The sequence below is a fragment of the Odocoileus virginianus genome, chromosome 31 (genome assembly GCF_023699985.2).
Source record: "Odocoileus virginianus isolate 20LAN1187 ecotype Illinois chromosome 31, Ovbor_1.2, whole genome shotgun sequence".
Classification (NCBI taxonomy): Eukaryota; Metazoa; Chordata; class Mammalia; order Artiodactyla; family Cervidae; genus Odocoileus; species Odocoileus virginianus.
The window spans coordinates 35760610-35784509 of NC_069704.1; the positions used below are offsets into that span (position 1 = coordinate 35760610).

Sequence of the window (23900 nt, forward strand, 5' to 3'; positions counted from 1 at the left end):
CAGAAAACTCAGCTTCTACCGGGGCCCTGCCCCCGTCCCCTGGCGGCCCCGCCCCAGCCCGCGCCCGCGCCCTGGGCGCACTTCTGCTAGCTGGGCTGCTGAGCCGGCGGAGTCGCCGAGATCAGCCGCCTGCCCGCCGGCGCCGCTCCTTCGCCTCCCCCCGCCGCCCGGTCCCTCCCCCAATTGCTGTGGTCTGGCAGTGCCTGGCTGGCGGCCCGCGGGCGGGCCGCCCTCCCCGCGGTAGCCCACCCCCCTCTTAAAGCGGCGGCGGGAAGATGAAGTTTCGGGAGCCGCTCCTGGGCGGCAGCGCCGCGATGCCGGGCGCGTCCCTGCAGCGGGCCTGCCGCCTCCTCGTGGCTGTCTGCGCGCTGCATCTTGGCGTCACCCTTGTCTATTACCTGGCCGGCCGAGACCTAAGACGCCTGCCTCAGCTGGTCGGAGTCCCCACACCGCTTCAGAGCAGCTCTCACGGCGCCGCCGCCATCGGGCAGCCCTCCGGGGAGCTCCGGCTGCGAGGGGCCGCAGCGCCGCCGCCTTTGCAGAACTCTTCCAAGCCGCGCTCGCGGGCCGCCTCCAACCCAGACGCGGACTCTCGCCCCGGCCCTGGCCCGGGCCCCGGGAGCAACTTGACTTCGGCCTCGGTGCCCTCCACCACAACACTGTCGCTGACCGAATGCCCTGAGGAGTCCCCGCTTCTCGGTAAGATCCCCACGGAGGTTCGCCCATGCCCTTTTCCACGACAGCCAGTCCCCCTGTTCCGGAACAGAACCCCTAATCCCCAGACAGAGGTTCCGGGCTGGACTGGGGTGAGAGGCTGGGAGGTGAGTCCCTTCGGATTCATGGAGGCTGGGTCGGGCACGGTTTTGGAAAGCCATTAGGCCCCTCCGACCCCAGAACGGGAAAAGGCCTTGGAGACTTCCCAGCTCTGGCCTAAACCTCAAAAAGTTTTGGGAGTTTGAGTCCTGCTAACTCGGAGCAGCCTTCGCCCTGCTAACTCTGGTTAGGGACTACCAGGCAGCTCAGAGTAACCCTCTCTAGCTTAGAAAAGTGATGATGAGGCCTCCAGCCGGGAAGGGAGCAGACCTCCCAGGTCACATCCGTAGACCCACCGTCTCCTGAGTGTGGATTAACTTTATTCCTAAGCGTTTGGGAACGTGACTTGTCCCTAAACCTTTGGTTTTTCATCTGTTAAGTGGGAATAAGAGTTACCTGTTTCAGGGGACTCTTTTGGAAAATTAGACAAAGCAGTGTAAACAAGAGTTTAGCTGAATGTGGCCAAGCCCTGGGTAAATTGTCACTATTGTGTTCAGTTCCTCCTCTCTATAGATGCCTGCCCTGGGGCCCTCCTACCCAGCTTCCTGCCCTTGTAGGTTCCCAAAATGTATGTGAGCAGGGCCATCCCAGGGGTGGACTGTATTTGTACCAGTGTAGTGTGTGTATCCTGGGAGCTGGAGGGCTAAAATGTAAGCAGTTAGCACCAAGTTGTCCCTTCCTTGGTAGCAGCCTGAAGTCTCAGCATCTTGCCCAGATGATCTGAACTGGCGCCTCCAGCCTGTGTTTCAGCGGGAGCAGAGAGCTTGGGTCGGTGGGTTTGCATTCCTTATGTCAGGAAGGGGCTGAGCCCATGCCCATCGGAACCTCCCCTAGACCTGTAATCCACTGGCAGTCAAGCTTAAGGCAGCCACAGGTTGCTCCCAAGATTACCAGACAGGTGGCTGCTCAGTTTCAATGCCAGGATGTCGAGAATGTCATTCTGAATGAGGGACCCGGCAGAAGGGCAGGCATCCTGCCAGTAGGAACTCTGTCACTTTTTCTAAGAGCCCCGGCAGAGCAAGCCTCCTACACACTCTTGCTCAATTTTTCCAATAATTACTTCAGTATTTTCATATCAAGTTTGGGAGGATGTTCTTGGAATTGGTCAGACATAAATCGTGGTAATAAAGGAGGTTTTTTGTTTGTTTGTTTGCTTTTTAAAGCAGAAGCTTGAATTCCTTTGGACTTGATGGTTAGTCTGGGTGACAAACTGGTCCTGGAAATGAAATGAAATCTTTGCCATGCTGCTGTGTGTCTGACCTCAGACATGTTACAGGGGTCCTCAGAATCCCTTTCTCGTGTAAAATGGGCTTGTCCATGCTTAACTAACAGGTTATTTTTAGGACTATATGAGATTGTGTTTGTTAAGTACATGGCAAATAGGACCCAGGATTTGAAGTTCCATTTTGTCAGCCTCTGGAGATGGCCCTGAACAGCACAGAAAGGGAAAGAGAGCTGGTGAGTCTTCACACCCCAGAGGGACTTCCCTAGTGGTCTAGACGGTAAAGAATCTCCCTGCAATGCAGTAAAGAATCTGCCTGCAATGCAGCAGACCCGGGTTCGATCCTTGGGTCGGGAAGATCCCCAGAAAAGGGAATGGCTACCCGTTCCAGTATTCTTTTTTTTTTTTTTTTTTCATTTATTTTTATTAGTTGGAGGCTAATTACAATATTGTAGTGGTTTTTGCCATACACTGACATGAATCAGCCATGGATTTACATGTGTTCCCCATCCTGATCCCCCCTCCCACCTTCCTCCATTCCAGTATTCTTACCTGGAGAATTCCATGGACAGAGGAGCCTGGCAGGTTACAGTCCTGCCGTGGAGTCGCAAAGAGTCGGACACAACTGAGCGACTAACACAACAGCAGACCCCAGAGAGGCCAGATTTTGACCTTTTGTTTTTAATCGTTGCCCAGATATTATGTAGAAAGAAAGGGAAATCCTTTAGCAGATTAAAGGAAAGTACCCCAGAGTTCATTAGAATGGTGTTTGAAGTATGGGACCTTCTCAGTGAAGCATAGGAGGTCGCGGTGGCCTGCGTTCACTTTGTTTTGTTTCGTAATGATGTTGCTGGTGATGGGTGGCCAGTCACTTGTTTCTGAGTTGACTCTGACAGCACAAACAGACTTCCTGAGAGATAAAGTTTTGGAGAGCGGAGGTTGGGGTGGGGAGAGGCCCTGGGCCTTCTCTAGCTCGTCCACCTTAATGTGACATGCTTGGGACCCTGATGTTTTGGCTCCTGCCGAGGCAGCTCTGGGAGTTGAGGGTGGAGGGTTTCTCTTCACTGTTATTGAGCCCTTAGGTTCGAGGACTGGATGCTCGCAGTGTGGAGGTTCCTGGTTAGGAGAGGGCCTTGAGAAAGCTGAAAGTCTCCAGGGACATGTTTGTGTGGGTTGGGGGAGTCAAGCCCATCTGTTCAGTGGGGCAGGTGTCAGCTAAAGGCCTCGCATGGTGGTTTTGAGGTCGTTGGGAGAAAGCACCCTCAGGGTTTGATGCTGTGACCTTTTCACTACTTGCAGTTCCTTTGTACAACTGGGCTCTACTCTCTGGCATCCAAGGGTCTGTGCCTGATGCTTGGCTCTCTCATGGCTGGTGGGTGACGGGCGACGGGCATGCCCTTCCTGCTGGAGCCAGACCCCAGGCTGGGCTGCTCACGGGTCCCTGTTCAATCTGTCCTGGGTTGTCAGAGCCTCAGCCAGACTTCAGTATGCTTCGGAGTTGGAGTCCTGCTTCTGTCTACCCTGTCCATCAGGGCAGGTTGCAGTGTTTGGAGCCAGAGTAGGCCCTGTCCCCAGATCCCTGCTGGGTTGACGTGAGGCTTTCGGGAGTGAGAGCTTTAGGGGAGAGGTGGGTCTTTGCTAAGGATTCCTGCAAGTTCCCAGGGAGTCCTCCCAGGGAGTCCAGGCCTGTAGGCGCTGGCTCTGTAGCATCGCGCTGAGCATGGCATTGAGGCTCCCTTTTCTGGCTGCCTGGGTGTTTGCCTGAGATGTAGTCAGCCTGGGAGGAGTAGCGGCCTTGCGCTGAGTTACTTTTCCTGGAATGTTTATCTCTGCTTGGATTTGGCGGCAGCACAACGTACTTGACTGGCACTGCCCGCCCAGAGGGGGGCTGGCTGAGGGGTGGGCAGTGGCTCGGGTAGGACTGGTTAGGGGAGGCCAGCCTGACCTGGACAGTTGGTTTCAGCCCTTGGGGTGGCGGCGGGAGGGTGTGAGTAGAGAACTGCCCAAACCAGAGGCCCTGCTTCCCCGGCTCCCCTTTGACGAGATCCTCTTCATATGTTCAGATGAAGACTCTGATCTAGAGGTGGGCACCAGAGAGGCATGGGCGCCTGGGCCAGCCAACAGCTGCAGGTTGCCAGGGCCCTCCATGAGCCCTCTTCCCTGGGTTTCCGGGGGCTGTCAGCCGAACCTCTGCCGTGGTCTCTGCCCTTGGCAGGACGGAGCACTTGCTGGGCTTCTGCCTGGCTCTCAGCACCCAGGTGTTTCTCTAGCAGCACACAGGTCCCACTCCCCCCACCCTCCCATCATCACACACGGGACAGAGTGTACCTAGAGGATGTGTGGCCTCAGCTCGGGGAAGGGCTGTCTCTCTCCTTTGGGGATGAGTCCTGGAGCCTCGTAACCTTCTGGCTTGGGGTGGAGCCTCATCCTGGGGCTTGGGGAGGCACCAGGAACTTCCCCTGTGTCCAGACCTTTAAGCTTTGGGAGGTTTGGTAACAGTCTTTTAAACCAGTTTTGTCCTGTTGCTTTTCCTGGGGAAAATAATTTCCTAATATACACATAGACTTGCTTTCTTGTCTGACAGTCTGAGATGGAGAAATGCCCTCCATGACTTTTTGGCTCACTATTTTCCACACAGCCTGATGGTCGCAGAAGTGTCTCCTGCCTGTTGTAATTTGACCCAGACTCTGAGCAAGCACATGGGGGTCTCCACCTGATGAATCGGGTGAAAGTTCCATGGATTACAGGCTGCCCGAGCCACGCATAAGATGGGACTCAAACTGTGGCATCCTGGAACCGCAGCATCCCAGGATGGGTCTCCGGTTTCCTGGCCCCTGTCATGCAGTATGCCAAAGGGGAAGGATCTTGCCTCAGGCCACTCAGTCAGGCAGTAGCCAGCTGGGGCTAGAAAAACTGATATCCTGCTTCCCAGTCTAATGCTTTTCCTTAAAAATTATTGCCCAGTAGACCCTTAGTGCAGAGGCTCAGGGCAGCTTAATGTGGCCTTGAGTTTGGGAAGATCCCTGCTAGGTTTACAGGTGGGTCCATGTGAGAGGTCTGATATGGTAACACTTTGTCTGGATTTGACAGTGGGCCTGTTCGCAGGCTGAGTACTAAAGCTATGGAGAGGGAGACAACAAAATGCCCCCATCTTTGGAACTCACAATTTAGGCAGAGGTACATGTGCTAAATCACTTCAGTTGCGTCCAACTCTTTGCGACCCTATGGGTCGTAGCCCTCCAGGCTCCTCTGTCCTTGGGATTCTCCAGGCAACAATACTGGAGTGGGTGGCCATGCCCTCCTCCAGGGGATCTTACCAACCTAGGGATTGAACCCGCGTCTCTTACATCTCCTGCATTGCAGGCAGATTCTTTATCATGGAGAAGCCCTGAGAAGCCCTTTTAGGCAGAGGAGGCATAATTAAACCATACTGATGTCACTTAGGGAAGCCACAGTGTGTCCAAACACGTTTAGTCTTTCTGCCTCCCTATCCATCCCCTGTCCTTCTTTCCTTTCTTCTTTCTTGCTCTTATTCAGAAACCCAGAGCTGGGACCAAAGTTTTCCAGTCCTGGTTTTATCTGATTGTGTGAAAATGTTCCTCTAATTTCTGAAGGCTTGCATTAGCTCTGCTGGGTAATCTTTAACTTGCTGCTTTATAATGACGGTAATGATACATCAGTGGCCATATGGTTGGATATTATGGTCTTTGGTTAGCAGCAGAGTAGGGGTTTCCAGGCTGGGACTAGACAAATTTATGGTTTGGAGAAGACAAAACAGTTAATCCCGGATCTTCCGTGGATTCCAGCCTGGGGACCCTCCAGACCCTGGGGGCAGTGCCAGGAGTCTCATCCCCTTGAGGCTCATCTGGGCTCTGGCCAGTGTGTGAAGGGGGCCCATGCATCCTGTGGTTAAGTCAGACCTGGTGATTTCTTCACTCACACCCTTCTACCTTGCCTCCCATGCCTGGCTTCCTGATCAGTGTTCTTGAAGTGGAAATGGAAATTCTGCTTGAAGCTACGTCCACCTGGAAATTCCAGTTCTTCTTATCTGGTTAAGCAGCATTCCAGTTGTTTTAGGACAGTGGTCCTCCCTAGAGCTAACTCCCTCGAGGATCTTTTTACCTTTGCCTCTAGCACTGCCCATGTGAGCCAGGTGTTGAGTTCACTGTAAGCCAGACCGTGACATCCGAGGACCTAACAGGGCATTCGACTGGATTCGGTGACATCCACAGGGTTCCACCTGTACCTTAATTTGGGGAGGGACCGTGGCCGTGATTGCAAAAGCCTCTGTTGTGGAGCCTCTCTGTTTACCTGGGCCTGCACAGTCGCTGGCCTAGGAGAGAGATCTTCGATCATGTTCTAAAGGCCAGACCATCAAGTTGGAAGGTCATGGTGGCCTGAAGGATAGGGGACAGGGCCTGGCAAGAAGCTGGTTCTGGGTGAACGTGGCCTAAAGGGATTCGTCCTTAGGAGGCAGAAGGGCTGAGTCACACGCGCAGTGTTTCAGGTTCCACTTTTCAGCCTGGCCCTGCCCACCCCTTCCTTGTACAGATGCAGGCCAGGGGCTGTATTATTGGCTGTTGCTGAATTCTTTGGCAGGGATTTTAATGTCTGGTCTGGGTGTGTAACGTATCTGCTTCTCTTTCCCCCTGCCGCCTCTCCAAGCCCCTCACAAAGCTCAGAGAGAGAGAGGAGGAGAATTTGTCTCACTGGGATATTAGAGGCCAGAGCCGTGGGTCTTGACTCTGGCCTGTTTTTTTTTCTTTGAAGAGCGGGTAATCTTTTCCTCCTTTTTGTGAAAGGTAATACGGGCTCATTGAAAAATACTTGAGAAGTTAAAAGAGGTTGAAAAGCACATGTATATTCCTATACCTAGACCAGGCATGTTGGCAAAGTTTGTCTTGTACATGTTTAAGAATTTAGCTGATACATCTTTACAAATGGACAGATAGATTGGTACAGATAGATCTAGATAGCCTGATGGCCAGGATCTTTTCACTTAACATTTTATCACGGGCTTGGTCCTATACCTTTAAAAACAACAAAGGGTATAACTTTTATTTTTCAACTGTTGCTGAACACACATACAGTTTTTGGTTTTTCTTAGTGGTTCGGTGAGGCTCATGCATAAAACTTTACGTACTTTTTGGATTGTTTCTATAGTAGAGTTTTTTGAAAAGGAAGAAAAGGGGATGAACACTTTTTGAAAAGGGCTTGGTTTTTAAACCAGTCTTACTAAAGGATAGACTCATTGAGAATTTCAGGTTTGCTTAGTGGTAGCAGATGATTACCACTTATTGCTGAATAAAGGCTGTGTCTAGAACTCTGATTAAAACCTCGGTGCAGGAAGTAAATGCCTGGGGTGGGGGCAGGGGGCCAGGCTGCAGGACGACTCTGTGGTGGGCGTGATGTCCTAGGAGTCCACTTCCTCAGTAATAGCTCCGTCTGTCTGCTTAGCAGCCAAGTCCCTGGACTGGGCTTACAGGCCTGGTGGCCCTGGGGCAATGGTGCTGGGTGAGCACCAGTTAGCTAATCCAGTTCCGGTGACATGGCTCAGATGGGACTGTGTCTGCAGGAGGTGTGGAAACAAACTAGCGAACCAGCACAGCTCTCCCACCTCCCCTCTCCAGAGGGTCCTGAGATCTGAGAAGGGCCAGGAAGTGAGAATCTATAGGCTCCCACAAAGTCCTGTCAGGAGAAGCTTTGGAGACCAGCAGAGCTTGGCACTCAGGCTCTTTGCAAGGTGTCTGCTTTGAAGTCAGTCCACTTTGAATGTCCTCTCTGGAGCTAAATTCTCCTCTTCTGAGGCACACTTCGGATTTGGGACTTTGCCCAGGGTCATTTGGCACAGAGCCCGGCTATCGAAGGGGAGGCTGCACTGAGGAGGAAGGGCAAGGTTATGTCAGACCAGTGTGACCACGAGGGTGTGAGGTCAGGCTCCTTCCTGCCCCAGCACATGGGTCTCCGGGTCATGGGGAGGCACCCTGGCAGAAGATTCAGTGACTGCCTGGCCTCATGACAGGTTGCATTCTGAAAATGCCTTTAAACATTTCTTTAAAAGTTTCTTCCTGTTTTGCATACTGTCCTTTTGCCCTTGACGTCCTGAAACAGCAGCTCTGCCCTTGTGTTTCAGGATACTGTCAGCTTGAAAAAACAGGAAAGGACTCCCAGCTAGGGCGGACTCAGGGCAACTGGTATTTGCGTTATAGAAGGCTTGGACACTGGCGTGAAGGTGCTGGGTAGCTCTCCGCATTCAAATGAGCACCTTAGGCGGCGTGGCAGGGTCCCTGCCTGTCTCAATGGGTAGCCTTGAGTACTTACCCCAAAGGCAGGAGGCCCCCTGCCCAGGAAGAGGATGAATGGGGACTTCTTTGCTCATTCAGCAGACTCGTATTTGTCACAGAGACGGACATGAACAAAGGCTGGGCTCCACCCTGGGGGCCTCCCTCAGCTGTGGACAGACCCTGCAAAGATAAGAGGAAGCAGGGATGCTCCCAGGGCACTGAGAAGGTGCAGGGAGCCGGATGGCTGGTCTGGGCCAGGGCTGGAGTCAAAACGAAGGTCTCTCAGCATGTTGAACGGTCTCCCTGGTTGGGAAGGGCAGGTGTCTGCTGCCTGTTGTCATCCCTAGCTGCTCTCACGGTGGGGAGAGTGCCATAACCAAAGTCCCAGCTGTGGGAGGCCGCCCCCGCAGGGCTGGAGGGGACAGGAAGTTGAGGCAGGGTGCAAGGAAAATGATAAAAGAGAGACAAGGCCATGCAGCTGGAGTGTGTGGACAAGGGCCCAGGAAGCTAGACTGAGGGCCCAGAGGGAGGAAGGAGAAGGGGAGAGGTGCAGGAGAAGGTGCTTGTGGTCTGAAGAGTGGCAGGAGTGTGGGGAGTTCAAGGGCCTCGAGCGAGGATTCTGCATTCTGGTTCTTCTAGCTCATCATTGCGAACGAATCCTGACTGCCTTGGTCCCTTCTCCCCTCTCTGAAGTGTGTGTGCTGAGTTGCTTCACTCATTCCAACTCTGCGGCCCTATGGATTGTAACCTGCCAGGCTCTTCTGTCCATGGGGATTCTGCAGGAAAGAATACTGGACTGGATTGCCATGCCCTCCTCCAGGGGATCTTCCCGACCCAGGGATCGAACCCCGAGTCTCTTACATCTCCTGCACTGGCAGGGGGGTTCTTTACCACTAGCGCCACCTGGGAAGCCCGCCTGTTGGTCCTTAGCGCGCTTCTTCCTCTTCCTCCTGGAGCCTGGGTTTTTAGGGGGGAACCCTGGTTCTATGTGCCATGTGACCCCCTGCGGGAGCTCCTGAGGGGTCTTGTGATGAGGCCTCCGTCGAGGACTCTGTCTTCTCTGTCTCAGCAGGCATTAAGCTTTTAGGTGGGTGACCTCTGACATGGCATGGGCAGTGTTTCTTTCCATCATGCTGGCCAGCTGTGTGCTTTGGAAAAGTTCTCATCCTCTCTGTACCTCACTGCTCTCACCTGTAAAATGGGGATAATAACAGAATCTACCTCATGGATGTTGTGACGTTAGTAGGCACAAGAGGGCTCGAAGCAGTGCCTAACACAGAGTAAGCTCCAAATATACGTTCTCTCTTACTGGTAGTACTGTTAGTGGCTCGGTTGTGTCCGACTCTCTGTGACCCCATGGACTGTAGCCCCTCCAGGCTCCCCCATCCATGGAATTTTCCATGCCGGAATACTGGAGTGGGTAGCCATCTCCTTCTCCAGGAGATCTTCCCAACCCAGGGATCGAACCTGGGTCTCCCGCATTGCAGGTGGATTCTGTACTGTCTGAGCCACCAGATCGATATAGATATATTATGTCTTATCGGTAGTACTAACAGTTCTTATTTGTGAAGATTTTGGGTTTCACTTTGTAAAATTTCTCCTTCTCTTCTTCCTCCTCCTAGTCATCTTCTTCATCTTCCTCTTTTTCCCCTCCTCTTCCTTCTTCTGCTTCTTTTCCTTCTTCAATTGAAAGTGCAGTGTCACCACATTCAATGTTTAAATATGCATAATTCTACTCCTTCCCATTGTAGTAAAACCATACATCTACCGGCATACTTTCCAGATGCATACATACTTTATTCTGTTGCAACCATAGTGGGAACCGTTTTGCCTTCTACTATATTTGTTCAGCAATATCTTATAAACTATTGCTTATGTGACCTGAATTATCTTTTGTGGCTCCTTTCTGAAATCCTTGGGGCTTATTCCCTTAAGGTCCAATATCTTGTGTTTCCCCATCATAGATCATCTTTGCTGCATGTTGCTTCTTGTTTCAGTTGAAACAAGTTCCTGGGGATAAATTCCTAGAGGGCAATTTCTAGGCCAGAGGATATGGCCATCTTTACGACACTGCTTCACACTGCCACTGTGCTTTCCAGTAGGGTTGGAATAATCTACAGGCCCTAAATTCTATTGGGTTGGCCAAAAAGTTGGGGTAAGATGGTATGGAAAAACCTGAACGAACTTTTTGGCTGGCTCAATAAATTCCTGGGCTGGGGCTTCCCTGGTGGCTCAGATAGTAAAGAATCTGCCTGCAATGTGGGAGACCCAGGTTTGATCCCTGGGTCAGGTAGACCCCCTGGAGAAGGGAATGCCAACCACTCTGGTATTCTTGCCTGGAGAATCCCATGGACAGAGGAGCCTGGTGGGCTACAGTCCAGGAGGCCACGAAGAGTTGGACATGACTTGAGCCACTAACAGTAGGGATTTTAACTTCTAAAAAGTGTGGGTTCCCAGGGAAAGTCGGATTTATCTGGAGTTCTTACACATAATGCTCTCAGCTGTGTGTGCAGTTTCCTGTGTAGGACACTGCAGGTGCTCTGGATGTGAGGCTTTTCCTAGAAGCCATTTCCTGTGGGCAGTTCCTGCTGAGGTTACTGGGTATCCACAGAGGAACCTTACACGTGGCTCTTTCTACACGTCACACACCTTTGCCAAAGAGTTGATTTACGCAACATAAGGACCTTTCCTTCTTTATTTGTGGAGCCACCTGTAGATTGGGGGCAGATCCCCGCTTTAAAAGCCTGGCTTTACCATGCTGTTGATCTCACATATTGCAGCTCGGTTGCTGGAAATACCACACGCAGAACCCATGTTAGGCTCTAATGGACTGGCCTGGGCACCTGACCATTAACCCATCTGCACGAACTCTGCTCTGACAGCCCTGGTTTATGGGATCCAGACACAGGGCCCAGATGAAGAAAGACTTTAAATTAGATTGGATATAAATAAGTTGATCAGTCGCCCGAGGTCTGCAAACAGGAATTGTTGTTTCTGACCCTGTAGCCACACCCCCACCCCTTACCCCCACCCCATACACATGTCTTTTTTGTAGACAAAGAGGAGCCTACCAGCCTACCACTTGCACAAATGTTGGAATGACTTTAGAGCTCGTGATGTCAGTGACCAGAGATTTACGCCAAGTAGACGAGGTGCCTTCAGCCTGTGACAGCTGCTTCCTTAGCCTTGCAGCCTCTCCTCATGTCCTCTTTTCTGCTGCATTCCTCGGCAATCAGCTGTGACTCAATGGGGTGCTCCCCGGATCCGTTTGGAACCGGGCCAGAGCTGCTGTGAGCATCTTGTTCCTGTGGGACCCAGGGCAAGACCTCCTTCCTCTGTGAAGTGGAAGGGTTGTCCTTACCTTGGAGGGTTGATAAGAGGATGGACTGATCTGAGGCACTTGGTAATGGAGTTCTGATCAATGCACAACACATCCGCTAGGCAGCAAAGGTATACGTTCCACACAGTAGGCTGCCAAGTAAAATGTTTTTCAAATGCAGGTTTTTTCTCTCTGCTCCAGGGCAGTCAGGAGAAGGAGGCTGAGGCTGTATCCACGGTTTAGGGGCAGGGTTTAGCCAGCTTGGTAGAGACGGTGGCCTGCTCATCTGAACAGACCTACCCCAGGCCCCAAGGAGAGACCTCCACGTTGGATCTGCAACGCTGGGAACCTGGAGTGTGGGCTGCCGTGTGTCAGGCATGCCAGGCTTCTGTGGTCCTTCACAGCATTCCCTTCTCCAGGGGATCATTGTTTGTCAGCGTCCTGGGTCGAGGCCATCACAGACCACCCCGTAGCTGAGTGGTCAGGTAGAAGCCGGAGGGAGCACTGGATACTCGGTGGAGTCTCAGGAGTTAAGAATGGCTGTGTTAAAAACAAGCAAACAGAAACAGGCGCTGGGCTGGACATAGGCGGGCTCAGGCTGGGCCTGCACCACTGTCCTGTTAGAAAACTAAGACGCAGGCCTAGACAGCCTGTGTCTACCCAGGGGCCGGTGTAGGAAGCCAGGATACCACACCCTGAAGTTCCGTCTTGGCGCCAGCCTACTGAGTGATCCGAGAGAAGTCACATTCTCTTCCCCAGGCCTCACTTTACCCGGCTATTAAATGAGATAAGGGGCTGGCCTGGATATTCTCTGGTGTCTCCTCCTGCCTGGTGATGCAGCTGAATGTCTGGGCTGCAGGACAGCTGGCCTGTGAGGGCCAGCCGTGTAGACCTGGGTGACTGTCTGAAAGCTGAGCCCCGGTGGAGTCAGTTACTGGTCAGATCCACACCCAGCTGACCCTCCCATTAATTCCCATAGCCAGGCCCCAGATCACAAGTAAATTGGTCATCTTGAAAACCCAATCAGTGGGAGCCGCTGTGAATCTAGGATTCTAGGTTCCAGCAAAAACCACATCAACCACACCCACAACAGATAATGCTTACTCAGCATCTTACTTACATGCCAAGCATGGGAAAAGTACTACATCTGCATTATTTTCAGTGATTCTCACAGCAACTCTTTTTTTTTTTTTTTTTTAGCCTAATTGTCCTGGTTTGAACTTACAGCACATTGTCGAATAGATGAGTAAGAGAGGACATCCTTGTCTTGTTTCTTATCTTAGGGGAAAAACATTCAGTCTTTCACATTCAGTCTTTAAGTATGATCTTAGCAGTGGGATTTTTGCAGATGCTTTTTATCAGATGAGGAAGTTCCCTTCTGTTCCTAGTTTACTGAATGTTTTTATCATGAATAGGTGTTGATGTGTTTCATCAAGTGCTTTTCTGTGTCTATTGAGATGATCATGTGGTTTTTGTCATTGGTCATTCTATTGATGTGGTATATTATACACTGATTGCTTTTCCAGGTGTAAATCAAACTTGAATCCCTGGGATAAATCCCACTTGGTTGTGGTATGTCATCCTTTTCATATACCTCTTGCTTTAGTTCACTAATATTTTTGTTGAGAATTCTTGTTCATAAGAGTCATTGATCTATGGGGTTTTCCCCTCAGCTTTCAGTTCAGTTCAGTTCAGTCGCTCAGTCGTGTCCGACTCTGCGACCCCATGAAATGCAGCATGCCAGGCCTCCTGGTCCGTCACCAACTCCCGGAGTCTACCCAAACCCATGCCCTCAAATTTATTGAAGTATAATTGGCAAATAATCTGTAGTTTCCCTTTTCATCCTTCTCCTGATATCTTTGTCTGAATTTGGTGTCAAAGTAACACAGCCTCACAGAGTAAAGAGGAATGAGTTCCCTCCTCTTCAATTTTCAGAAGTTTGTGAAGGGTTTGTATTAATTCTTCTTTAAATATCTGGTGAAATTGACTAATGAGACTGTCTGGGCCTGGACTCTTATTTGTAGGAAGCTTTCTGATTACTGGGTCAATTTTGTTACTTGTTGCAGGTCTATTTGGATTTTCTTTTTATTCTTCAGTCAGTTTTGATAGTTTATGTCTTCCTAGGAATTTGTCTACTTCATCTAATTCATCTAATTTGTTGGCGTGGTTGTTCATAGTATTCTCTTATAATCCTTTTTTTTTTTTTTCCCCCAGTCCAAAGTTGTTAGGAGTATTTCTGTTTTCATTCCCAAGTTTGGTAATTTTGTCTCTCTCTAGCTCTCTTTTTTCCCACCTTGATCAGTCTAGCCAAAAGTATGGCATTTTGTTGATCTTGTCAAAGAACCAACTTTGGGTTCATCGATTTTCTCTGTTATTTTTCTGTTCTCTGTTTCATTAATTTCTGCTCTAATCTTTATTGTTTTCTTCCTTCTGTTTTGCTTTAGTTTTATGTTTAGTTTGTTTTTCTTTTTCTTAAACATCTTTTTAAGGTGGAATGTTAGGTTATTGATTTGGGTCTAAAGATCATGTACTTTCAACATTTTAATAAATACTGTTAAATTGCCCTCTAGTTTACACTCATCAGCAGTGTATGGAAAGTGCCTGTTTCCCACACTGGATTTTATCACTCTTTCTACATTTATCAATCTGATGGTCAAATGTGGTATCTTGTTTTAGTTCGTTTCTCTGATTATTCATGGTGTTGAGCAAATGTTTATGTATTAGTTGGCCATTTGTATTTCTTTTGTAAATTGTTCATATTTTTACCCATTTTTTGAATAGTTTTAAAATATATTTATAGAAGTTTTTAAGACTATGGATATTACTCCTTTATATCATTTGCAAATATGATCTCTCCATTTGTCTTGTGTCTTTTAACTTTATCTCTGGTATCTTTGATCATATAAAAGTTTTATATATTTAAGTCTATCTTTTCCTTATGACAGTCTTCATGTTTCCAAGATTGTAAAAATTTCTTTTGGTATTCTTTTCTAAGCTGATTCTTTAGCATTTTAGTACTTGTCCCTGATAGTAAAAAACAAACAGAATCGCTGTTCAGCTCTTATATGTTGTAAGAAGCCTTATATCATACCCACAGAACCCTTTGAGCTCTAAATCTATCATCGATGCTGATGAATTAGAGTAGAAATGTGAAATTTCAGCCACTTGTGATTACAGAGTTATAATAATCTGTATGCTTTGAAGTTCTAGGGAGTCAGGGGAGAAGACGAAGTAATATTTATTGAACATCTGTTAGTACGAAGTAATATTTACTGAACATGTATTAGTGCTAAGCACTGTGATAAGACTGCATATGTGTTATCTCATTTACCACGTGGAGAGAACACATTATTATCTCCACTCCTTAGAGGAAGAAATTGGAACAGGCTGCATTCAGAGGTCCTGATGCCAAAGAGGTATTGTCAGGAGTGCATGGCTGGCTGGCTGCCCGGGTGGCCTGCAGGGCAGCAGGCTTTCCACCGTCCAAGGCCTGGTTCTACTTGGAGAGCAAAGGGTGTACCGGTGACTAGCACTGCAGATCCAGAAATGCAGTCGGGGCCCCAAAACTGATCAGAGGGTCAGCTGACTCAGAAATAAAACCCCCACGAGACGTATTTACATGCTGGAATGCTCAACTGTGCTGTGCTACTGGAAGATCAAAACTGTTGTCAACTGGCTTAGCGTTCTCCGGCTGCCGGCAGCGCTATGAGGGAAGCCATCGTGTAATCAGGCAGCTGTGAAGTCAGAAGTCAGAGCAGAGAAGTGAGCTGTCCTCCAGTGCTGGCTGGAGTCAGGGGGTCAGGCTGGTGACCCCGTCCCCGGGACCTTGGTCTGCTCCAGAGGTCAGAACTCCACTCTCCCCTGTGCAGCCCTGGAAGGACACATCTGCGCTGTCCTCCACCACTCCCCTGTGGATTCCCTTGTGTACTTTTTTCTTTCTTTTCTTTCCTTCCATCCAGCCATCCCAACTTTTTATTTCGTAGCCTGTTATCATCAAGGACTCTCTTGGCTTATTTATTTGTTCTCTTTGATCCTCATTCCCACTTCCATTTTCCAACCCCACCATGGGCATTAAAGTGTTTAGTGTATATCTGGTTTTTGCTCTTGCCAGATGGGAGCCACTGCTTCATATATATGCAATTTTTAATTTAAATTTAATTTTTAAAATTAATACACATAAAATTGGCCTTTTTTGGTTTATAGGTCTATGAATTTTTATATGTATATACACACATATATATAAAACTACCACAATCCAGATGTAAAATATTTTTTCACCCTTCCCAAAATCCCCCTGTAGTCATATTTTCCTCTCACCCTTCACCCCTGTTAATGACTGATCATTACTGTTGTTTTATTTTTTTCAGAATGCCGTGTAAGGTGATCACATAGTATATGTATATACTTATTTTAACTTATAAACCATTTTATTTTATTTTTTTGCCATGCCATGTGGCATATGGGATCTTAGTTCCCCAGCCAGGGATCAAACCTGTGTGCCCTCCTGCCTTGGAAGCTTGTAGTAGTCTTAACCACTGGACCACCAGGGAAGTCCCAATGGTATTTTTTATAGCTCATTTTGAGTCTAATTTTTTTTTTTTTACCCGGTTCTGCTTTTTCTTTCTTCTTTTTTTTTTCTTCAAATTTTAAAACGTTTGACATAACTTCAAATGCATAGAAAAGTTGTTAAAATTATGCAAAGAATTTCTGGATAGCCTTTGGATTCCCCTGAATTCCCCAAATGTTTACATTTGCTGTATTTGCTTTTTTCTTCTTTCTCTCCATGTATGTGCATGTGTGATATTCCAAATCATGCCCTGTTATCCCTAAATATTCAGTGTGTATTTCCTAAAAACAAGAATTTTTTTTATATAACGAGTTAGTACAATGACCAAATCAAGAAATCAACATTGAAAATTTTCTATTATCCCATCTACAGACCTTATGAAGATTTTATCACTTGTCCCAAGATTGTCCTTGTACTAAAAGGAAATTGAAGAGCATGCATTTTATTCCATCATCATGTCTCTTTAGTCTCTTAATCTGGAAAAATGCCTGACATTTCTTTGTGTTACATGACACTGACATTGTTGAAGAGCACAGAACAGTTGTTTTATAAATGCCCCTCAATTTGAGTCTGATGTTTCCTTGTGGTGAGGTTCAGGTTATGCATTTCCAGCAAGAATACTGGGTGAATGTTGCCGAGTTCCTCTCAGTACATACTATGTAGAAACACATGCTGTTAATTTGTTACTTATTGGCCAAGTGAACTTTGATCTTTTTCATTATGGTGGCCTCTGCTGTTTCTCCATTTTCAAGTTTGTTATTTTACCCCTTTTAATTAAAGTGTGTCTTATGGGCATTTACTTTGAGATTATGTGAATATCTTGTTATTCCTCAAACTTTCACCCATTGGCTTTTAGCACCTATCAATGATTCTTACCAGAATCGATAATGTTTATGGTGGTTGGTGATCTAATTCTATCATTGCTTCTACATTTATTAGTGTGCATTTTCCTGTGAGGAAGAGCTTTCCCTTCTTCCCGTTCATACATTAGTACAGAGTTACAGATCCTTTGTTCAGTAGTTCATAATTCTTCATTAACATTATTTCTTTTAATGCTCAGGCTCTCTCGGGTCACAGAGCTGGACACGGCTGAGCGACTAAGCATGTACATCCCAGATTTGGCCTACGAGATCCCCTTCGGGCTAGCTCCCAGGTCATTTTGGCACATCCTTCTGTTCTTTGAGCATTTCCTTTACTTTTAGGCAAATCAAGATGTTCCAGCCTCCTCTTATTTGTTCTGACTCAGCCCCAGAATCAGCCACTTCTCCAACGAGCTCTTGTTCTTTTTAGTAGAAGGTGGTGTTTAGAAACCAGGAGCTGGGCTCCAGACGCTCACCCTTAATTTTAAGGTCCATCCACGTTGCCATGTGTAATCTAGTGTCTGTGGTGTTCATCCCAGTTTTCTGTCTCCATTAATGACAGACTCCCACATTACCTTCACACATCCTGACATAAGGAACAGCCTTCTCTGTGTCCTCTCTGGACGTGTGTGTGGATTTATGCTGCTCCCCGAGTGCCAGATACGGCTCCAGACCGGTTGCCCCCGTTTACATCTCCACCAGCAGAGAGGAGAGCATCTCTGTACCTCTCTACAAATACTTAGCATTAACGAACTTCCTCATTTTTGCCAAACGATTAGATATGCTGGGTGAGCTCTTGTTTTAGCTTGCTTTTCTCTGATGACAAATGAGCTGGAGCATCTTTTCATATGCTTGATGGCCTTTGGGAGTCTTCTTTGGTAAAGTGCTTATTCATAATTCTTCTTTGGCTGTTTTTTCACAGGGGCTCTCGTGGTTTTCTTGATGACATGTAAGATTTCCTCATACATCCTGGATACTAATCTCTTGCTGGTCTCAGACATTGCAGGTCTCTTCTCTCAGCCTGTCCTCTATCTGTTCACTCTGCCCATGCTATCTTTTGTTTGAATGGAATACTTTTTTCCCCTTTGTTTTGTGCTTTCTCTCACCAGTACCCTTTTTCTATAACTACGTGAATACCCTTAGTCTCTCCACATTTTAAATTGTGCTGGTATGACTAAGCTCTGGTGATTCTCCACAGCAGTCTGTCTGATGACTTCTTAGCCTCTATTGAATTCTGTTAAGAATGACTTTGAAAAAAAAAAAAGAATGACTTTGCCTGTTAGAATGAAAGGTCCGCATGCAGGTATCATTCATCTATTTATTCAGCAAATCCGTGTTGTAAACCCACTATGTGTTAGGCACTGTGCTGTATCACAGACAAGGTTCAGAGATGGTGAAACATGCCTGTGGCTTTTCAGGGATTTTTTTTGCTTTTTTATTAAATTTTATTATCAGAGTATAATTGCTTTACAATGTTGTGTTGGCTTCTGCTGTACAGCGAAGTGAATTGCCTATAAGTATGCATGTATGCCCTCCCTCTTGGGTCTCCCTCCCAGTCATCCCGCACCCCTCGCCTGGTCATCGCTGAGCCCCCTGTTGCCGAGCAGCTTCCCAGAGCTATCTCTTTTACACTTGGTAGTGCACATCTGTCAATGCCATTCTTCCAATCTGTGCCATCCTTCCCGTCCCCCTCGTGTCCACCTGTCCGTTCTCTACTTCTGGAGTAGGGATTTGAACCTGGTCTTTCCCACTGCATTGCTTCCCTCGGAAGTTGCATTTAGTTCCTATAGAACCGTGTGTCAAATTTCCACACCTTTTGTAACAAACGGCCTAAGAAGGTGCAGAGCAAAGTGCTCTCCCCCGGCATCCAGGGAGGGGCAAGTCATCAGGAGAGGGGTGGAGGGAAGTGTGGCTCCCGCCTTCCTGGGCCTGGCAGGCCCTGGGCTACCCGCTGGTGACTGGCTCCAGGCTGATAGTATCAGACCCAGAAGAGACTAGGAGGCCGCCTCTGCCTGCAGGGCAAGGTCTTAAAATAATACCCAGGCCTATATCATCTTATCCTTTCTAAGAAGCTCAAATCATCCCTTCCAGAAGTGCTCTGGTTCTAAGAGGAGAGAGAGACAGCCGGATCATCCTGGGGCTAACATAGAATTTCCAGGCCTCCCGAGCCTTTCCTGGTAGTGATAACGGTGAGCAGGCGCAGTTTCCACAAATTCCAACGGAGGGAGGCCAGCCTGGCAGGAGAAGGGCTGGGTGAGGAGGAAGTGTGCATTTGGGCTGGAACCAAACAAAGCAGAAATTCCTCCTGGGACAGTTTTTCCCCAGAGGACAAATGCTGGGAAGCCTGTTTACTGGGCTGTAAAAGCCTTGATCGCTGGGCACTGCGTCCTGATCTCAGGCCTTGCATCTCTGTGCCCGTAGAAACCTCCTTGGGTTACCCCAGGACAGATGTGTACTGTTAGGCCCCTAGTCCCAGGGCTTCCTAGTTCTCTATCCTTGTTTCTACTGCCCACTCTGAATTTTGAACCATGACCATGTATGTGTGGAAATAAATTTGAGAAGGGTTTAGATCAGCGATGTCACATTGGGTTCACTTTTAGGCTCCTTGAATCAGAATCCCCAGGAATTCTGAACCTTGGAGTTCTGAAATGGAATATACCGCTAGGCGCAGTGGAGGGAAAGCAAAGGGCCACGTGAGCTGTGATCTGCTGCCCACTGTGTAGACGCAGCCATGATCATCAGAACCTTAAAGGATTAATAAGGAGATGATAAGGATGACTTTTTTGCAAATCTTAAGTGTCCTTGCAGAAATCCATCAGGCTCTCTGGCCTTTGTGTAACACTGGGGTTAAAATATAATTCTCAAGGTCCCTCCAGCCCTGGTCTGCTAAGATTATCCAAGAGGCCTGTTTCAAGGTGGATCCTGACCCTTCAAGGTGATGGAATCTGACCTTGACTTCACTCCCTTAGGTTTAGGCCTTGGTGCCCTTGGTGATAGGACCCTGGACTAGGTGACCATCCAAGGCTTTTCTGATGATTTTACGACCCATGTTAGACTTTGAGCTTTGGAGTTATTCTCTCAAGGAACAAGTGATATTTGGAGAAGCATCTGTTTGATGTGGCAGTGTAAGGTTTAGATGAGGAAATAGCAATATATTGTTTAGAAGATGAGGCTGTACACTACCACTGTGTCTAAAATTATAGGGTGAGAATCTGGAGGAAACTCATTTTAAAATGTAGGGTGGGGGATGTGCCCGTAGGTCATGAATTAGGTGCTATACCTGGAAACCAATGGCATCTTTAGAGCTCAGAAGGGAGAGTTTTCTTGCCCTTGGCCACCTTGGGTATAGGTGTGTAATTAGGACGACAGTCTAGATTCTCAAGCATCATATGGGCAAGATGGCTCTCAATTCTGCTAACTCAGGTTCTTAGTTCATAGTTGAATGTGTTGTGGGGATCACCAACATTTGAATAGCCTGTTCTTTCAGAAACTGTTCCAGGTTCAAAAGGAATGGTATATAGCCCCTGCCCTCAAGGAGACAGGGGTCTACTAGAGGAAGCAGGTAGATAGACTGGCAGCCTCCTCCCGGGGGGCTTGGATGTGGGCTCGGAAAGGTTGAAACATTGGTAGGTGAAGAGTGTTCGTAGGCATCTGGAGCGTGGACCAGCTGGCCTGAAGGATCCTGGAAAAGCTTTGAAATTCAAAGTTTGAACTTTGAAGGATTGTTCCCCTTGCCTACTTCACAAAGGTTTTTGAGATGGCATGAGAACACACACCATTGGGAGAAGGTGAGGGTGGGATATTTAGAAAGAACAGCATCAAAACATGTATATTATCAAGGGTGAAACAGATCACCAGCCCAGGTTGGATGCATGAGACAAGTGCTCGGGGCTGGTGCACTGGGAAGACCCAGAGGGATAGGGTGGAGAGGGAGGTGGGAGGGGGGGTCGAGATGGGGAATACATGTAAATCCATGTCTGGTTCATGTCAATGTATGGCAAAAACCACTACAATATTGTAAAGTAATTAGCCTCCAACTAATAAAAATAAATGGGGGAAAAAAAACCACCACACACTGTAAAAAAGGATCAACATAAATAAAACAAGAGAAAGAGAAAATGTGGCTTAAAGAGTTAAGAGTCAGGCAGAGTTAAAATGTAGATATTCAGATGCGGCAACCCAGCATAGCCATTTCATCTGTTGCTTTGCAAAAGCCACAAGTGAAATGTCATCTGAGAGCAGCAATATGCAGTAGTTCCTGAGCATAAGTTGTTTTTCTTCACTCTTCAAGAGCTTCATGGGGGTGGGAGGGAGGTGGTAGTTAGCAGGTGAGCCTGCAAACCAGCGTTCCTCAAAATATACTCTAGGGACCTATGTTAATGCTACCTAGAGTACTTGTAAAAGGCAGAGTCCTGGGCCCCAACCCCAGACCTACCAGATCAGAAGCTCTGGGCAGGAAGATCCAGGAATCTGCAATTTTACATGCTTCCCCAGATGACTGTCTATGTACCCCACAGCTTGAGAACCTCTGCAGTAGATGGAAACCTCAACAATATCTTGAAAGCACGTGCAATAAAGCAAAAGCTTGGCCTTTGTGTGAAGGCTGGGTGGGAATTTAGTGGGAGAGAGACAGGGCATGAGAATAGGCAGTTCCACTGAGGTTCGTTCCCGGCCAGGTCACTTTCAGGTCATATTTTGGAAAAGGTACTCAATGTGGTAATTCAGGCACATGGCAGGGACGCTCCTCAGCACAGAGATGGATGGGCAAGCAGCTGGCCCCCCTGTGTTGTCCGGCTTGCCCAGCTTCCCCTCTCCCTCCTGGGCTCTCTTCTGTAGACCTGCTCTGGCAGCCTCTTTTATTTTTTTGAGGAAATACTTTGTTTTTCTCCTTGCCCCCAAATGCAGGGTTCTGAGACCACAACTGTGCTCGGCTTCCTGTTGAAAAAGCGTTTCTCCCCTCAGGGTCTAACAGAGACTTGGATGATGAGTTGGCAGAAAACAAGTGGGTGTTGAAATTGTGTCCTGCATGCAGTGTGCCTGAGACCCAGCAGACCAGCCTTTAGAGTAGATGATTCCTATTTTCTGGTCATGGAGTTGTATGTTTTGAAGTCTTTATTTTGGAAGACACTAGTTTATTGGGAAAGGGATGAAGAAGGTGGTGGCGGGGGAGTCACACTTCTTGTCCTCGGGTTATATTTTTAAATATTTATTGTTCTATTTTAAAGATATACCCAAACGTATAAAGAAAAGGAGCATGAACATCTGGTTTAAGAAATGATTTCCAGTACTTTGGGAGCCTTTGTGATTTGGATTTTAAAACCCAGTGAGACACGGTTACCGTGAACCATGAGCAGTCCCATCTGGCGGCTTTCTGTCCTGTGCTCCTCCATCACGTTCTCGTGTTTTCTTGTACATTAAACTTTCATCACATTTTCTCAAGGTTTGTGGAAATCCTCTTCGTTTCTTGCATTGGAGGCAGGGAGAACTGCGCACCACCCATTCAGCTCAGGTTTGCTGGCGCACTCCGTGTCCACGGCAGCCAAGTGGACACTCATGACTCTCCTCCCGGGGTGGAGCTGAGGGGGCCAGTGGAGTCCGCTGCTTCTCTGCAGAGCTTTCCTTGGCTCTGTTCCCTGGCCCCAGAGTTGACACCCCTTCCTATGTGCCCTTTCCGCTATCATCACCGCTGTCACCTTCGGCACTGTGTTTGCATTGCTAGTCTACCTCCTGGCCAAGGGCAAAGACTGCTTAACCCGACCCCCACTGCTTGCATGCCTGGCACCGACTGGCAAGTGGTGTGTGCTAACTAGGTGCACGCTTAAATGGACATGGTGCTCCGAGTCCTTAATGAAGGAAGAGGAAGAGTAAGGACCAACCTTGAGTGGTCTGAGAACGCTTCCGAGGGGAGGTGATGTTTGAGCTGCGGCCAGGCAGCTGTTGACTTGGTGATAACGAAGTTGTTGGAGAGACGGTTTAGTGTAAGCCCCTTGCAGTAGACGGTGCTTCTCATTTCTAGTCTGCAGTCACAAGGGCCACCGTGGGTTGATAAGACCACTGCAGACAGCTGTCATTCCTGTGCCTGGGGATTTCATAGTGCCTAGTTCGGCTTCCAACCTACATCAGGTCTTTGGAAGGTTGGTCCAGAGGAAAATGGCTCACCCACAAAGAGTCCAAGGAGTAACACCGCAGGGGAGCTGAGGGGGTGGGCTGCGGGAGGGATGGTTTGAAGAGGGGCCGTGCCATGTTGTTAGGTCTGAGGCTTGGCCAAGGAAGAGATTCCAACATCTCAGCTGGTTGAGTCACAAAGTTCTGGGCATTGGCTAGTTCCTGAAAACGTGAATTTCATCACTCAAGAAAAAATTTTTTAAAACTGGGGAGTCCTGACCCCTGGTTGCCAAGTAAGGGTTGTTTTTGTTTGTTGGTTTTAAATAAAAAAACAATCAATTCAACATTAAAATCCACTGTGATCATTTCATAAAAGAAAAGGGATCTTAACATTTAATGAGTAAGAAACACTTCCTCTTGGAAGAACGGGCATTCTGATATATTGATTTCTTTGAGCTTCATGAAGAACCACCTACATTATCTTTTGTTGTTGTTCAGTCGCTCAGTTGTATTGCGACATGGACTGTAGCCCCCCCAGGCTCCTCTGTCCATGGGATTTTCCAGGCAAGAATACTGGAGTAGGCTGCTGTTTCCTTCTCCAGGGGACCTTCCCCACCCAAGAACCTGCGTCTCCTGTGGCTCCTGCTTTGCAGGCAGAGTCTTTACCACTGAGCCCCCTGGGAAGCCCCACATAGTCCTTACATTAACCATTTTGTCTCGGGCTGGTGAA

General features: G+C 48.1%; 1 protein-coding gene across 1 annotated transcript in view; it reads left to right on the top strand.

The window, feature by feature from the left end:
• Positions 1-88: 88 nt before the first annotated feature.
• Positions 89-23900, top strand: part of B4GALT1 (beta-1,4-galactosyltransferase 1) — a 53352-nt gene continuing 29540 nt past the window's right edge. The window contains exon 1 of the mRNA XM_020898659.2: positions 89-699. Within this exon, the coding sequence (XP_020754318.2) occupies positions 276-699 (424 nt within the window). The 5' untranslated portion in view covers positions 89-275. The remainder of the gene's footprint in view (positions 700-23900) is intronic.